Source organism: Platalea leucorodia (genome assembly GCF_965183815.1).
Source record: "Platalea leucorodia genome assembly, chromosome: 4".
NCBI classification, from domain to species: Eukaryota; Metazoa; Chordata; class Aves; order Pelecaniformes; family Threskiornithidae; genus Platalea; species Platalea leucorodia.
Window position 1 is genome coordinate 85,578,545 of NC_138826.1, and position 14,885 is coordinate 85,593,429.

The 14,885-nt window shown below is 44.9% G+C and overlaps 1 protein-coding gene across 1 annotated transcript; it reads left to right on the forward strand.

The window, feature by feature from the left end:
- Nucleotides 1-1,248: 1,248 nt before the first annotated feature.
- BBS10 (Bardet-Biedl syndrome 10) lies at nt 1,249-3,470 on the forward strand (the record flags this gene model as incomplete). The annotated part of the gene is made up of 2 exons (XM_082308486.1): nt 1,249-1,433; nt 1,514-3,470. 2 exons carry the CDS (start codon nt 1,249-1,251, stop codon nt 3,468-3,470), a joined length of 2,142 nt encoding a protein of 713 aa, XP_082164612.1.
- Nucleotides 3,471-14,885: the final 11,415 nt, after the last annotated feature.

The window sequence follows — 14,885 nt, forward strand, 5'->3', positions numbered from 1 at the left end:
ACTTGTTTTCACATTTGATTTACAAATCTTGTTTTGTTTGTTTTTTTTCTTGTACAGAAAATATTTTCAGAATTTGTTACCATGTGCTTTTGTTTTGTTCTTTCAAATGCACTCTAAGCCTTTAATTTGCCATTTGGGTACAGATTGCCTAGTTAGGTACAGATGACCTAAGGTAAGAAAAAGTAAATATGCCATGTGAAATGTAGCAAGTATCAGTTTCAGCAGCAGATGATGTTTCTTCCATTTCACATGTTGATTCCTTTTAAATAATTGACATTACTTAATGAGGGTATAGCCTGGTTGTTTCCCCCCACCCCCCACCCCCCAGTTAAATCTCATAAATTATTTGAAAGGTTGTCCCATAAAACGTGGTGATGGTGGTTTCTTCCTTTGTTTTGTTTGTTCGCTGCCCTGCTGTGCCTTTGGGATATTTTCTTTTTTTTTTTTTTTTTTTGCTAGACTGGTTTATGAAACAGACTTTGGATTCAATGTTTCATAGTTTCTTAAAGGCTATTAACTTCACCACTGTTTGTGTAAATAACATGTAACAAGGATTCTGTACATCTGTTAAGTTTTAATTATTTCCAGGGTATCGTCAAATCACAGAAAATTTAGCAGATATTCAAGTATTGTAAACAGTGCCTTCTTGATGGGTTTCTTGCTGTTCTGAGACATGTAAAGAAGATTTGTCAAGTTTGTGCCATATGTAACATCTGACCTTTTGTAAGGGCTTTTTTCTTTGAAAACTAACTTTCTGCTTAGTCAGACTCTGGGGGAAAAAAAAAATCAACGATTAAAACGTATGAAAGTATTCCCTCTCCTGGCTGGTGAGCCACGAGTGGAGGATGTCTGGTGTGAGGCACCACGAAGCTGCAGTACTCTGTGGCATTACAAAATACCAGCCTCACAGACAGATTATTTCGGCTTTTTATCCTTACGGTAGCCGCGAAGCAGGGCGAGGACAGAGGGCAGGCCCGGGCCGCCGCTCCCCGCTCCGGCAGCGGCCCCTGCCCGGGCCCGGCGTGCGACCGAGCGGGAAGATGCGTCTTCACCCCAGGCAGCCCGCCTCGCCTCCTTGGTCTCTGCTCGGCCGCCGCCGTTCCCGCCCCGTACCTCGCCCGGCCTCGCCCTGCGTCTTGCGCTGTTACCCGGACCCCGGGCCGGCGTCTCCCCTCAGGGCGGCGGGGCGGCCCCCGCGCATGCGGCCTCCCGCGGGCGGCTGGCGGAAGGGGCGCGGCGGCGGCTGCCATGGCGGGGCGGCCGGAGCTGGGCCGGCTGGCGCAGGAGGCGGCGGCGCTGGCGGGCGCGGTGCGCGGCGCCCTGGGCCCGCGGGGCGGGCGGGCGCTGCTGGTGCGGCCCAGCGGCGAGGCGCTGCTCACCCGGGACGGGCGGCGCCTGCTGGAGGCGCTCAGCCTGGAGCCGCCGACGGCCAGGTACCGCGGCGGCGGGGGGGGCCGGGGCGGGGCGCGGCGCCCTTCCTAACCGTGCCGCCTCACCGCTCCTCTGCCCGCAGGATGATGGCGGCCTGCGCCTGCGGCCACCGCGCCGCGACGGGGGACGGCGCCAAGACGTTCGTGGTGCTGCTGGCCGGCGTGCTGGGCGGGCTGCGGGCGGCGGGCGGCGGCGGCCTGCGGCGGGCGCTGCGGGCCTTCGAGGCGCAGGTGCTGGAGCGGGCCCTGGCGCAGGGCCTGCGGCGGCACCTCCTGTCGGCGCTCCCCGGGCGGCGGGCGGAGGCGGAGGGGGACGCCCTGGAGGCGCTGCTGGAGGCCTACCTGGGCGGGCGGCTGGGGCCGGGCGAGCGGCGGCTCCTGGCGCGGCTCTGCGGCGAGTACTGCCGCCGCTGCGCCCCGGCCGCCGCCCGCCGCCCGCAGGCGCTGCGCCTCCTCGGCCGCCGCTTCGGCCAGCTGCACGCCGCCGTGGCCGGCCTCCCCGTGGCGAGCTCCAGGGTCCTGCCCGGCCTCGTCCTCCGCAGGGACTTCGCGGCCTACTGCCCGGCGGGCGGGGAGCTGCGGGCCGTGCTGGTCACCGAGCCCCTCCGGCCCGCCCTCTCGGCCCCCGGCGTCGAGTTTGTCGTCGACTCCGAGGCTCAGTACCAGGCCTCCCTGCGCTGGATCTCACAGAGGACAGAAGCCTTAATGAAGCACTTGCAGAGCAACGGCATTAAACTGTTACTGTCGAGCGTGAAGCAAGAGGAAGTAGTTATCTACTATGCAAAATTATATGGTGTGTCTGTGGTAGAGTGCTTATCGTCAGAAGAAATGGCCCTTATCTGTGAAATCACAGGAGTCTCGCCTTATGCTCCTTTTGGCGATAACCTACACAGAGAAATCACTGAAACCGCAGTGGCGACGTTTTGCCAGCCCTTGCTGCTGGGCTCAGAGAGATGTGTTCACGTTGGCTTCACCAGCGTGTGTGCCTTTCAGCCCCATTGCCTAATTCTTTGTGGGCCGGTCCGTGGTGTTAATGAGCAACATGCTGCTGCTGTACAAGGGGCATTTACAATGCTGCAGCAGCTATTTAAGAGAGTTGGTCAGAGGGAGGAGTGCAAAGCAGAAGGTGAAAGCCAGAATGAAGCTGCAGATGTTTGCAGCTGGCATTCCTCAGCCACTCAGAAGCAACTCGTAATAGAAAATATTTCTTGCAACAGTAATCAGGTTTCTGAACGACAACTGAATGCGTATAGGGATGAAACAGAGACACAAATTGTAGACCCTGACTTGCAGGGAAGTGAAAATCCAGCATGTGCACAAACAGACTTGCAAACACCCTCAGATCCCATCTCGCACATTGAAGAGTTCCGTGTTGCCACCGAAGGAGGCGGCTCTTCAAGAGGCGTACAGAAACCGCGTGCAAAATGCGAGCATCTGGGTGACATGCATGAGAAATATGAAAGTGATTTACTTATGGACAATCAAAAGAATTATAGCACTGCTGTATCAGCAGCATATAACGCTAATACAGTCACTGCGTGCGAACGCCTAGATGTTGGCAAAGATCTAGAGAAAACAAGTTGCAATAGAGTTCCACTTAAACATGAAAAGAGTTGTGTAAGTATTGCACAGAATTATTCCAACTCCCTTATAGAAGCAGGATCAGTTTTGCCAGTAGGAGGTTACTTTGAAATCCTGTTACATTATTATATTCAGTACTATGCAAAGCAGTTTCAGCAGTCAGAGGTAGCCGTCATATCTAACGTAGTTGCTGAAGCTTTGCTTAGTATTCCCAAGTCCTTACACAGGACAACAGAACGAAACAGCTTCGCTAAATTCTATGTCAAAGCCATAAATGCGCTCGGAAAAAATCAGCCACTGCCTATGAAAGAGAAAGGCTTAGAATCAGTGTATTGCAAATACCAGTTAGTCATTTCAGTTCTTCATTGTGTTACGGAGCTTCTCTCCATAGATTTAATAATTGGTGTTAAGCGGCCGCTGCAAAAAATTGAGGATAATGACTCAGAAGATGACTTCTGAAATCATTAATAAAGAACGTTTTGATTATGTGTTTTCCCGTGTCTTCTTGTCAAATGGACATGCCTCAAAATTCAGTGCTAGAGACCAAAAGATACCTTTTTAGGCCCAGGGACCCAACATGCTTCTTTCCTCTTAGAAGAGGAGGAAGAAAGAGGCCGACCAGCTGAGATTTGTGGAAAAGTGGGTTGAGAACAGCACAGATTTGAAGTTTCAAACATGAGAAAGTGTAGCTGACTTCCACTTCAGAAGGTCTGCAGTGCCTTTTCCATCCACATGTGGAGAATCCTGTGTACGTTCTAGCCTAGGGTGAACCTTGCCTCTTTGGAAGGTTTGAGTGTTTATGCAAGTTCGATAGGATTAGTTTTCCTGGCACGTTAAAAGTTGCCAGTATGACATGAGCCACTGAACTTGCAAGTTGTAAACAAGGGGTATTTTTAGCCTTCATAATAGGCTGGGTTGAATGTTATTTTAAATAAAAATATTATTGTGTATATTACGGTTTTGAATATAACGGGGAAAATGTAACTGTTGCTAGCCTGCTCAGCGCTGGGGCAGGCAGTGGTAGGCCACTGCACTATACCCCAATGAAGAATTTTCTCGTCTGATAGGAAATGCCCTGTTTTTATCTTCCGTTGAGTTCACTTCAGTCAAACCAGTAGAACTAAGAATAATTTCATGTCGTGACTGGCTGGCATGTGCTCTGGCAAATTAGTTTATGTGACATTACTTAGTACAACTATTAATTTTAACTATCCTCGGTTGAGTTGTGGGGCTACAATAAACGGCTGTGTAATCATGGGAAAAGTTTACACAGGCAATTAATGCAGTTTTGTGTGAAAAACCTGAGACAATGTTTCCATTCAGACTTCCGTCACTTGGGATTTTATTCTGGTGGTTTTTTGTTTGTTTGTTTTTTCTTTTATTCTTTTTTTCTCCACAGGATTTTCACCCTAATACGATTTGCTTTAAGCTCAGTATCCCCTGGATGTCAATATACCTCCCTTTCTGCTGTGTCTTAAAAACTTCTGGTTTGGTGTGGGAGGTTTTGAGTAACCGAACAGCTGCAGCTGATAACGGTATCGCGTCGGTTCTCTGGGTGCTATTGCCAGTGTTGTGTAATACTTAGAATAACTGGATTTTTTTTTAATCTGCTGTTAAATAAAATTTAGTGAGGATATTTAAAATCATAGTCACAAATCCTATTTATCTGCTATACCTGAGATGATTACAACTGGAAATCTGATTTTTTTTTCCCCATTAATTTATGCTGTTTCTTTCCCTTTTTCATTTTCTTTGGAAGAGTCTGTTTACCAAAGTTGGTTCAGGTGTTTTGGCAGCAATGCTTTGTTTGACTACAACTCTCTGTTGGAAGTTTATATATATTCTTGGTAATATAAAATACTGTAGTAATTTTTTTTTTCCTTGACTAATACCGTCTTAGAGACACCTGCATATGAAAAACAGTGAAACTAGAGTAATTTCTTTAATGAAGGACTAGGGATGGCAGTTCTTTTTTTTAGAATCATTTTTGGTGGGTGCAGAGGTGGGGGAGAATTAAACATGGAGGAGGGGAAAGAAAATCACATTCTTGCTGTTACCACACGCTTTTGGTAGCTGCTTAATGTGACAGGTCCGGTATGAGCAAAGAGCAATCTCTGTCGTGGGAGAGCCGGTGTTTCGGAGCTGCGTGCCCTGCTTGCCCGGGCAGCCTCCGGGCCGCTCGGGAGCTTCCCTCAGCCTTGGCGCTTCAGCAGGCACTTGCGTTCTGTATTTTAACTTTGTACTGAGCAGCCAAGACAGTTTTGCTCTCGCACAAGTTTCTGCGTACTCTGTTCAAACTGCTGACCAACTTGCTGGCCCAGGATTAATGATTTGCTTCGTGGTAGTCTTAACTGCGGCGCAGAGCGTGTGAAGCCTGGTAGCAGTGGGGGTTGTCCGTAGAAGCTGCTTTTGTATTCTGAAGCTAGGTATTCTCTAAATACGGGTAAAATAAAGAGAATACTGTATCATTTCATGTTATTTTATACCATTTGCGCATCTGCACGCTTTCAGATTTACTGCAGTTCCTTGAAGAAGGTTAAACCAGAAATATTTTGTTAGGCGAATGGCCTTCTGGCTGTTCAGTTTAAATTGTGTCATTCTTATCATTGAGAAGAAGAAAGTCCAAATATTTTATGCTATAGAAAACTCTTATTTTTGTATGCCAGAGATACAAGGGAGAATTTAAAAATTACAATTACATAAAACTTCTTTTTCCGACCTGTTTCTGGTGAAACCTCTCGAGTCGGAAGGCTTATTGAGTCAGCTGCTATATTTCATTGACTTCTCTGTCCTTTTATATTTTGTGAATGATCAGATTTCCCTTTTGAACTACTGATTCCCTGGTTTGTGTGGAGAACTGAGAGCATGGCACGCCCTTCCCTTGGAGAGGAATGTCCCTTCTTTGTCCTGGACTGCTGGGGTGGATGCTTGTTCAGGACATGGCTGTTTGGTTTCCAGTCCTGGAGTCTAAGCGCATTACGAGATGTGCACCGGCTCAAGGAAAAAAATGCATTAACTCGGTCTTTGACCCGCTTCAGCAGCTGCCCCCCGATTGCAGAGGCTGTGGTTACCCAGTCACCCTACTCAGGCTGTTACTGCTCATTGGTACCTAAGCCTCAGGTATGCAATTATGCATGACATCTTGCAGCTGTCCCAAATTTTAAAGCTATTTATAAATGTTACTTGTCCTTTGACAGGTGACACGGGGACAATTCGAAGAGTGATCTCTTGACGTAGTGGCAGGGACAAAGGGGTGACTTGGGGCAGCTTGGAAGAATATGTTTACTCGGTCAAAACCGTAGAGCGCGGTATGTTTGGGCATGCACTAGGGTTGCAAAAGCCTATGGGTTTTTCTTCTTGCACTGTTTCCCAGGAATTATTTCTATTTATGCTATTACTCTATTATTTTTATATTTCTAAATATGGATTGGCCTCTACACAAAGTGAAAGTCAGGTGCACATGGGCATGTGTGTGGACTCAGGTCCAAACTCGAAATACCATGTAAAGTACAGGGATACTGGTGGTAACAGCTTAAAATTAAAAGAATGGTTTTAGAAAAATCTTGGATGTTTAACTCTCCTTTCTGCAGCCCTTCGCAAGCCTATATTCTACCTCACATGAAATTCATCAGTATATTTTAAAGGTGCTCACCCCAGCCACAAGGAATGTAGGTGTATTTTAAGGAAAGTAATCCCGTTTCTCAGGTAGCAGATTCACATACACAAGCAGGTAGTTTCTTTTTTATTAAATTAAAAAAAAAAAACAAACAGGTTTTAAGAGGCATGTGTAGTAATGTACAGTGAGACTAGATTGAAACTGCATCCTGCAAGCAGCTCTTGAGAATGGCAATAATCTATTTACATGACAAGGAGACACCATTTTAATTTGTTGATTTGGATGAAGTCTGAACAGACTTTTACAGGTGCTGGGACGGCACCAAGGCAGCCTCCGTTCCCCAGCGCTCCTCCGGCTGCCTTTCCCCATGGCCGGACCCCGGCAGCTCAGTGCCTTCCCGCGCCCTTCTCATTGATGCCCGGCAGCACCAGCTCCCCGTTACCAAATGGGTATTGCTTAACTTCTTTAGTGGAAGTTACTCAGCCTAAATACGGCCTTATATTTTCATCCATGCTTAGTTGGTTACTGACCTTTCGCCTTTTTGGTAGCTACAGAGAGAGTATTGCTAATAAGAACCAGTCGCAACAAAGAATATTACTCTGTTCTGTCACGAATCACACACTACTGTATCACGTTTGCAAGAGGGAGTAGGGGAATGCAATATTTTGTTTAGGAGCATAACTGTATAGTGGCATAACTCTGGTAGTTTTACATTGTTTCTGTTGTTATCTTTATGACAGTCATCTTCCAGAGTTTACAGGTGGGCGATTAATCATACCACGTGAGAAGATTAAGGAAGATTAAATTCTTCACTTGCATATATCTCCTGGATTTCACTAGAATTGCGTTCGTCTGAGCCTGTACTTAATTTGCCTTTTGTTGTGTAACAAATCTGCTATTAACGCTAGAGACTTCCATTTTTGATTACTAAACTTATTTCTATGCTTGTTTAGTTTAATCTGTCCCCTTGTGTCTTTTTTGGTGAGGTTCTTTTAAATCTTGTGTTAGGAGACAAATTATTTCAGTGTTGAGTTGCAAAAATCTCTTTAATTTAATTATCCTGAAATCTAAGAAACTTTTTTTTTGTCACCAGTAAAACAAAAGATTAAATACTTGCTTTGTTTACTATGCTATTTATCGCATTGTTACTGTTAAGACTGAACAAATCAAGAGAGTGATGTCTGAATTTATAAACAGTAGCTTTGGAAATGTGTTGGCTGTAACTAACTCTATTACAATTTTGCAGTAGCATTTTGTGTAAGGCGTCATTTGTATTCTGTTAATCATAGAATAGAATCATAGCATTGTTTAGGTTGGAAAAGACCTCTAAGATCATCAAGTCCAACCGTTAACCTAGCGCTGCCAAGTCCACCACTAAACCATGTCCCTAAGTGCCACATCTACCCGTCTTTTAAATACCTCCAGGGATGGGGACTCAACCACTTCCCTGGGCAGCCTGTTCCAATGCTTGACCACCCTTTCGGTGAAGCAGTTTTTCCTAATATCCAACCTAAACTTCCCCTGGCGCAGCTTGAGGCCGTTTCCTCTCATCCTATCGCTTGTAACTTGGGAGAAGAGACTGACCCCCACCTCGCTACAACCCCCCTTCAGGTAGTTGTAGAGAGCAATAGATGTTTGGATTTAGGATTATACAAATTACTTCCCTCTGAGAATATTAAACTAATAATTACTTCCAGGAATAAGAATTTTAATTTTAGCATTCCAAAACTAAAAATAATGATAGCCAAAATGTAATAGATTTAATATTTGGTGGCTCCTTCTTTATTATATGATTCAATAGAAGACTAGACTTTGGAAGTGATGCTTATTCCTATGATAGATAGAGCAGTGCACTCTTTTTAAAAAAAGTCCTGGCAAAAAGAATACAAAATAGTTTTCCGTAGGAAAAACATTCCTGCTGGTTCAGCAGAGAGTTTATTTCTCATGAAATCACCAGCAGATGAAAGAACTGTTACGCTGAGGCTTTGGTTCAGCGTGGGGTTAAAGGCGCATCAGTCATATTGCTTCCTGTGTGGCTGCGTCCTAAGCCACCTACAGCAGAGCTCACTATAAAAGATAATATTTCCATTGAAGGTGTTTTTAAAAAGGTATTGTTTTACTGAACAGAATCTCTAACCTGTTCTGATTTTGAGATTCCCAAGAAAACAAGCCAGCATGGTGATCTTTCTTTTGATAATAATCATGACCTACTTTCAGTGGGTGTCTTCATTTTCCAGGCGAAGCATCTGATTAAATATTACCTTAAAATGTAAATGCAGAGAGTGAACACGTGGCAGGGATTTCTCTGTGTACGTGGGGAAAAGGCAGTTCCAGATGGGAGTTATATCCGTTGAGATTTTAACATTAGACTTGGTACGTGTCTGGTGTCATGTATGAGGATTATATTTAGGCTTTTGGAGCAATGAAAGTCATTGTAGAAACTGCTGAATTATATTCTCAGGGCAAATAAACTGCATGGGATCCGTTCCTAAAACCAGAAATATGCTGAGGCTCTTGATTACCGATGCAGTACTGAAAAAACTACAGAATAGTTACACAGTGCTGCAGAAAAATTTAATGTTATCAGTGTTGACTGTATTGGAGATGTTTATTGGCATGAGGGTTTTTCAGTGTACTGGTCTTAGGAGTGCAATGCCGAGGACCAGTGCCCCGCTGCAGGGCTGCTTCTGCCGTTCCTGTCGGTACCGGGGGCAGCTCTGCCCTTGCTCTCTAGCAGTCATCTGTTGCCTCGCTTCTCAGTTTTTCTAGTACATGTAGCTTCAAGTAATGTGGAGTTTCAGTGTGACTGGTGCATTTTTAATTCACAGAACAAAATAAAGGGCATCTTATTTAGTTTTGTGATCGACGAATCTGTGTATGTGAAACCTTTCTTCACAGCTTGCACATCTAAAAAGAAAAGTTTAGAACTGTGCTACTGTGAAGACAATTTTTAGTAAGAAGTACCCAGTACTTCCCATTATGGAAGTCAGGTTTTAGCATTTGTCATTCAGCCTGGATGCTCTCTCTCCCCACACTGTACAAGGAGTAACTGCTTTCTGCTGACTTACCTGGGAAATGTTGGCCAAGCAGTTCAGTTGTTTCCAGAAAACAAATTAGAAAAGATACTTTGCTTTGCCTTTGTTTTGTATGATTGATCTTTTATTTGAGATTCTTTGCAATCCCTTTGCTTCACTGCTGGGAGCAGAGTTCTCTACTTCTTCTCTACTAAGAGAGCTGGCAGGAGATACGAACCAGGGAGCAAAGCAAATCTGAACCCAAATCCTCTGGTTCCTGCCCCGGGTCTCCGAAATAGCGAGTTGCTGGGCCGCCTCCTCACCAGGCTCGCTCTGGTGACACTTCTGTATTGAAAAAAACAAAAGCTGCTCAGTCACATGTAAGAGGGGTCCTACTCTGCCAAGCTTAGATGCAATCCAGTTCAGCTTACTGTCGTGTTTATGGATGAATTTGGGCAGCTCAGTAAACCTCGCAAGCTGGGATGTGTGTAAGTGCAGGGGTTTTGTGGCATTTCCAAACAACCGGTGCTTATAATACAGCAAGTATTGGAAATGACATTCGCTGTAATCTGAGGCATTTTTATCACCTTGCAGAATTTTTCAGTGAGGCACATTTTAAGCCTTGGTGGTTATTGGCAAGTATTATCATCAGCACCGTTTTGTTCTAGGAGACCCCTCCATTTCAAAAGTTTGCCACCTTGGCTATAGCCCTAAGTGTTGCAGAAGATAGATGGCTTGGATCTATGAAGATGTACTTGAGCAGAAAGCAGGAAATTTTCTCCTCCCATTTCACTGGGTCAGTGCTTCCACTCTCTGCTTGACTGTAGAGCTCATGGGACAGTGTAATACAGTAACAGCTCCACGGGGGTGTGCGTGGAGAGAAGGAGGGACAGGACTAAGAGAAGACAGGAGATAAGAAGACCCAGTTCAAAAGGAAGAGAGGGGGGGGAAGATGAAGGTTGAATGATGAATATAGCTTAGAAAAGGTCTGTCGTGTAGAAGGAAGAACGTAGAGCCTCAGATACATGGATGGGAAGAAGCAGCCCCAGCTTCCACACGTCCATCCCTGGAGGTGCAGGAGCAAAGGGAAGACATTAAGTTCTGCTTTCCCCTTGGAAGAGTGGCAAAAGACGGTTGCCAAATGGAAAAAAAAAAAAAATCCATGAAACTGAATTTCTTCTGTGCTGATGTAGGAGAGTAGCTACCTGGGAAAGCATTAGGAGCCGTGGAGACAGCCTGTCTGCACATCCCAAGGCAGTCTGGGCTGTAAACTTGCAAAAGCCTGAGATAACGATTCACATTTCTGTTCCCGAAGCTCAAAGAGCCCTGGGGTGTGTGCAGAAATTACTGGGTGTGGATTACATTTATTTAGATAGCGCATCTTGCCCTCACTGGCCTGAGCCTCTGGAACGTGCTTTGAGCCTTAGATACTTAAAAGATGCAGGCTGGAGTCATCAATAATACTGCGTTTTGCTCCCCAGCCTCAGCGGAGAGGGGTTCTGGGCTTCAGCTTGTGTGGTTACTCGTGCCTGGGGAATGCTGCACAAGTTCACGTTACAGGTCACGCAGCAAATAGCACGGGATCGTAATGGGAAGCTGCTGGGTTTGCTGCTTTGAAAATAATTGTACAAACTCTTATTGAAGTCATAAATCATCATCTGATAAATTTGCCATCTGCTAGGCCTTAGATAATTAATTAAATTTACTTGTGTTAAAGTGCAGAAAGCCTGACTAGGACCTCTAAGCTTATTTTTCATACTGAAATATAACAGGAGTTCAGTGCTTTTAGCCTCCTTATTGAATTGTAGGGAAAATGGATTTTCTTGTATAGTTCTGACTTCTCGTAAGACTGAAGAGTTTCAAGAGAAACAATTATTCTAAAAATTATAGATTTCCAGCATCTCAAATGCCAGTCTCTTATTGATAGCGTCTTGTTTGTTTAATAGCAAGCACTCATGACCATGAAAAAGGTTTATCCTCACTGAAAACAGCAGGTTTCTACTTCTGCATATTCGGAGCCCAAACTTCTGATCCAAATGTCTTCAAGTGATTGTAAACAGGAGATACTGAATTTACACAATACCAGACCAGTAAAATTAATTACCTAGTACTTTGGAGCAGAAGATGATGGATACCAGGTTTTTTTCTAATTAATAACCCTCATTGTTTTTCCCGCTGAAAAAAACAAGATGGTTGAAATAAAATGCATGAACAAAATCGTAGATCGTTCTCTTGCTACTGTATTTAACATATTTGAGTTTTAACCATTCATTCTGTGGTGCCTATAGGGTTTTGTAAATATGATTAATATCTGATTTTAAAATGTTTTTGTTGATTCAGTAACTGCCTGACTTTGGCTGTAACATTTTATCTGCAAAGATCAAATTATAATAAAAATGTGGCAAACATCTCTGAATATCATGGAAATCTATTACCGTGAACCATTGGGGAAAAACAGTGAATTTTGTCTTCTGGAGTTTTATAACAATGTATGCCTGAGGTTAGGATTGGGTCCCAAACCAGCAGCATCTGCAAACTGTGTTTAGTATGTCATAAATCGTACAGCTTTTTAACAATTTTACCTTCACATTTTGGCGCTGCTCAGGTTTATAACAAAGTCTGAATCTATATCAAAATGCAGAGAAATAAATTCCTCATCGTTATTCCCTCTGGATTCCTGTTGTCAGAATGAGTGGGTGTTCACGTCAGAAGGTAGAATAAATGCTACTGCCTTGAAATGCTGCCTCTACAGCTCCTAATGTTATTGCACTTGTCATTGTGAGCTTTCTAAATGCTCCAGTTTTGAGCTTGGAATAAATCTGTTCCACTCATAAAAACACCCACATCTGTAGGAAGAAATGTATGTGTGTACCTTTCTTTAGTTTCCATAATGAGACATGTATTTTCCCTCACTAATTTTCCTCCCTTGCACTGTTTTGATGTGCCATGTGACACTAGCCATTATTTATCCAGATTTTTTCCTCAAGGTTGAGAGTTGTCACGTTTTGTTAAAATCTGAGATGCCAGAATTTCTCTTGACTTACTGCTTATCTGTTCACATATATTTTAATCACTCTGTTCAAAAATTATTTTAATATAAGAGTCATTGAATGATTCAATAGAGAATAGCAGATATGAATATTCAGTTTAAAGAAGGCAAGTGCTAAGGACTTTTCAAACTTTTCAAACTTTTCACAGTAACAAACAGCACAGGATTAATATCTTAGAGTTGATGATAACTGGACTCTCCTAAAATGGTTTTCGTTTTCCAGAAATGTTCAGGATGGCTTTATAGTTGGACAATATTACCCTATAATTAGTTTGCTGCTATTGATATAATTAGTCAGTGCAACAGTAATACAGCAACCTACATTTCTTGTAAAAATAACTAACCAACAGTTGGTCTTCTGCAGGAATAGCTGTTAAATATCATGGGGTAAAGACATCAGCTAGAGGAGGAGGCAGAGGTTAAGACCCCAGGATTTTATCCTCGCCGGCACTGATTTACTGCAGAGCCTGGACTAAGTCACTTAATGCCCGTGTGATTAATTTTTCATCATGAGATAGTAGTGGGCTTCATATTCATAAAGGTTTCAGGCCATGCTTTAAATCTCTGGGAATCCGAAGATGGATGCAGACACAATCATTGTGTGTTAAAAAAAAGAAATACAATGTATTGGACATCCTCTCAGTCTCTCGATTATCTTTTTATAAGGTGTGGAAAACTGTTTCTACCGGGATTGCAGATATTGTATGTTTTATTCTTTTACCCATGACTACTGTAGGAAAACTGAGATGTTAATGAGGAAGCAGACACCATTTCCTATGTTCCTTTCCTTCCTAATACAAGAAAAACTCCCTTGCATATTAAGGATCTCTGCATGCAGTATGGTGAAATGTTTAAAATGCAGTGGTTTTCATGAGCTCATCCCTTTCCCTTGCTGCAGCCATATATTTGTTCCTCTATTTCCCTGAGCCATTGCACGTGACTTGAACTGCAGGCAGTTCAGAAGAAGCGGTAACCAGAATATCTGGTGTAGCCCAGCCAGGAGAGGTAGCGGTGACTTCCAAAAGGTGTGAAGAGGAGCCCCGGGTCCCCTGGCTGAGCCAGCCTTCAAGGGTGAGCTGCCTCACCTCCGGAGCTGGCTGGAGGAGGGCTGTGCTTCGTCTTTCTCCGTATGAGCATCCTCAGGCTCCTAAAAAGAAATATAGGCAGAATGTATTGCTTACATTATAGGCAACTAACTCTCCCCTTTACCTAAAGTACCAGGTGCAGAAATACCCCAGGCAGCCGTGCCAGCCACGGTTCGGTCTGCGTGGCAGGGCACAGCTCTGGGCAGGGACGTTAGCACGGTCCTGGGAGCAGCGTGGCCGTCCTGTGCGCACAGTGCCACGCTCGCCTGCTCGTGCTGAGGCCTGTGCAGATGGCACGGAGCTGGACTGAAGCGCTAGGAAAGCCAGCAAACTGCGGGGTTTTGGCCTTGGCCTCCACATCTGGATGAGGTGCTTGGGATTTTGTCAGAAAGCGTGTCTGGGAGCATACGTTTATGACCCTGGAGGTGGTCTGCGGGTTCCCATCTCAGCTGCACGGACCATTTAATTATTGGTCTTCTGCTCCTCGTCACCTGGATTGACACAGGGCTGTTTCTGCACCCAGATCCGTGGGCGGCCCTGAGCGGTTCAGCCCATGCCTGACGCAGCCCAGCAGCACCGGGTTCAGCCCAAAGTCCCTCGCGAAGGTTGAGGCGGTCCAGGTGTCCAACCTGACAGCTGATGGCACAGCACAGCAATTTGCCTGCAGCGCAAGCCTCGCTGGGGCCCATCACCGCCCCCAGAAGTGCTATCAGGAGCAGGTTCACTGCCTCCTTGCTTTTTTGTCTAAACCTTCATGCCCGCCATCTAAAGATGCCAGTGTTTGGTTACAGCCAAGTAAAGAATAACATTACTTTTGGAGAGCTAATTGGTGGGACACTGGTCTCAAGGGCACTACGCAGCATCTTTGTGGCTGCACGACTGCGTGCCCTCACGCTGCATGGCTGTCCAGAGCTCCAGCACAGCGTGTGCATAGGATAATGGTGTCCGGTTCAATTATATGACCTTCTCCATAGCCGACCGACCAGGAGTCCTGTCATACAGCCTGGCACCAGCTCTGTCTCCTAAAAGCAATAGAGGAAAGGTGTACGGAAAACCACTGCATGAGAAGCTCTCTCTCTTCTTCCCCTGCAGCCACATCTTTTGATTTGT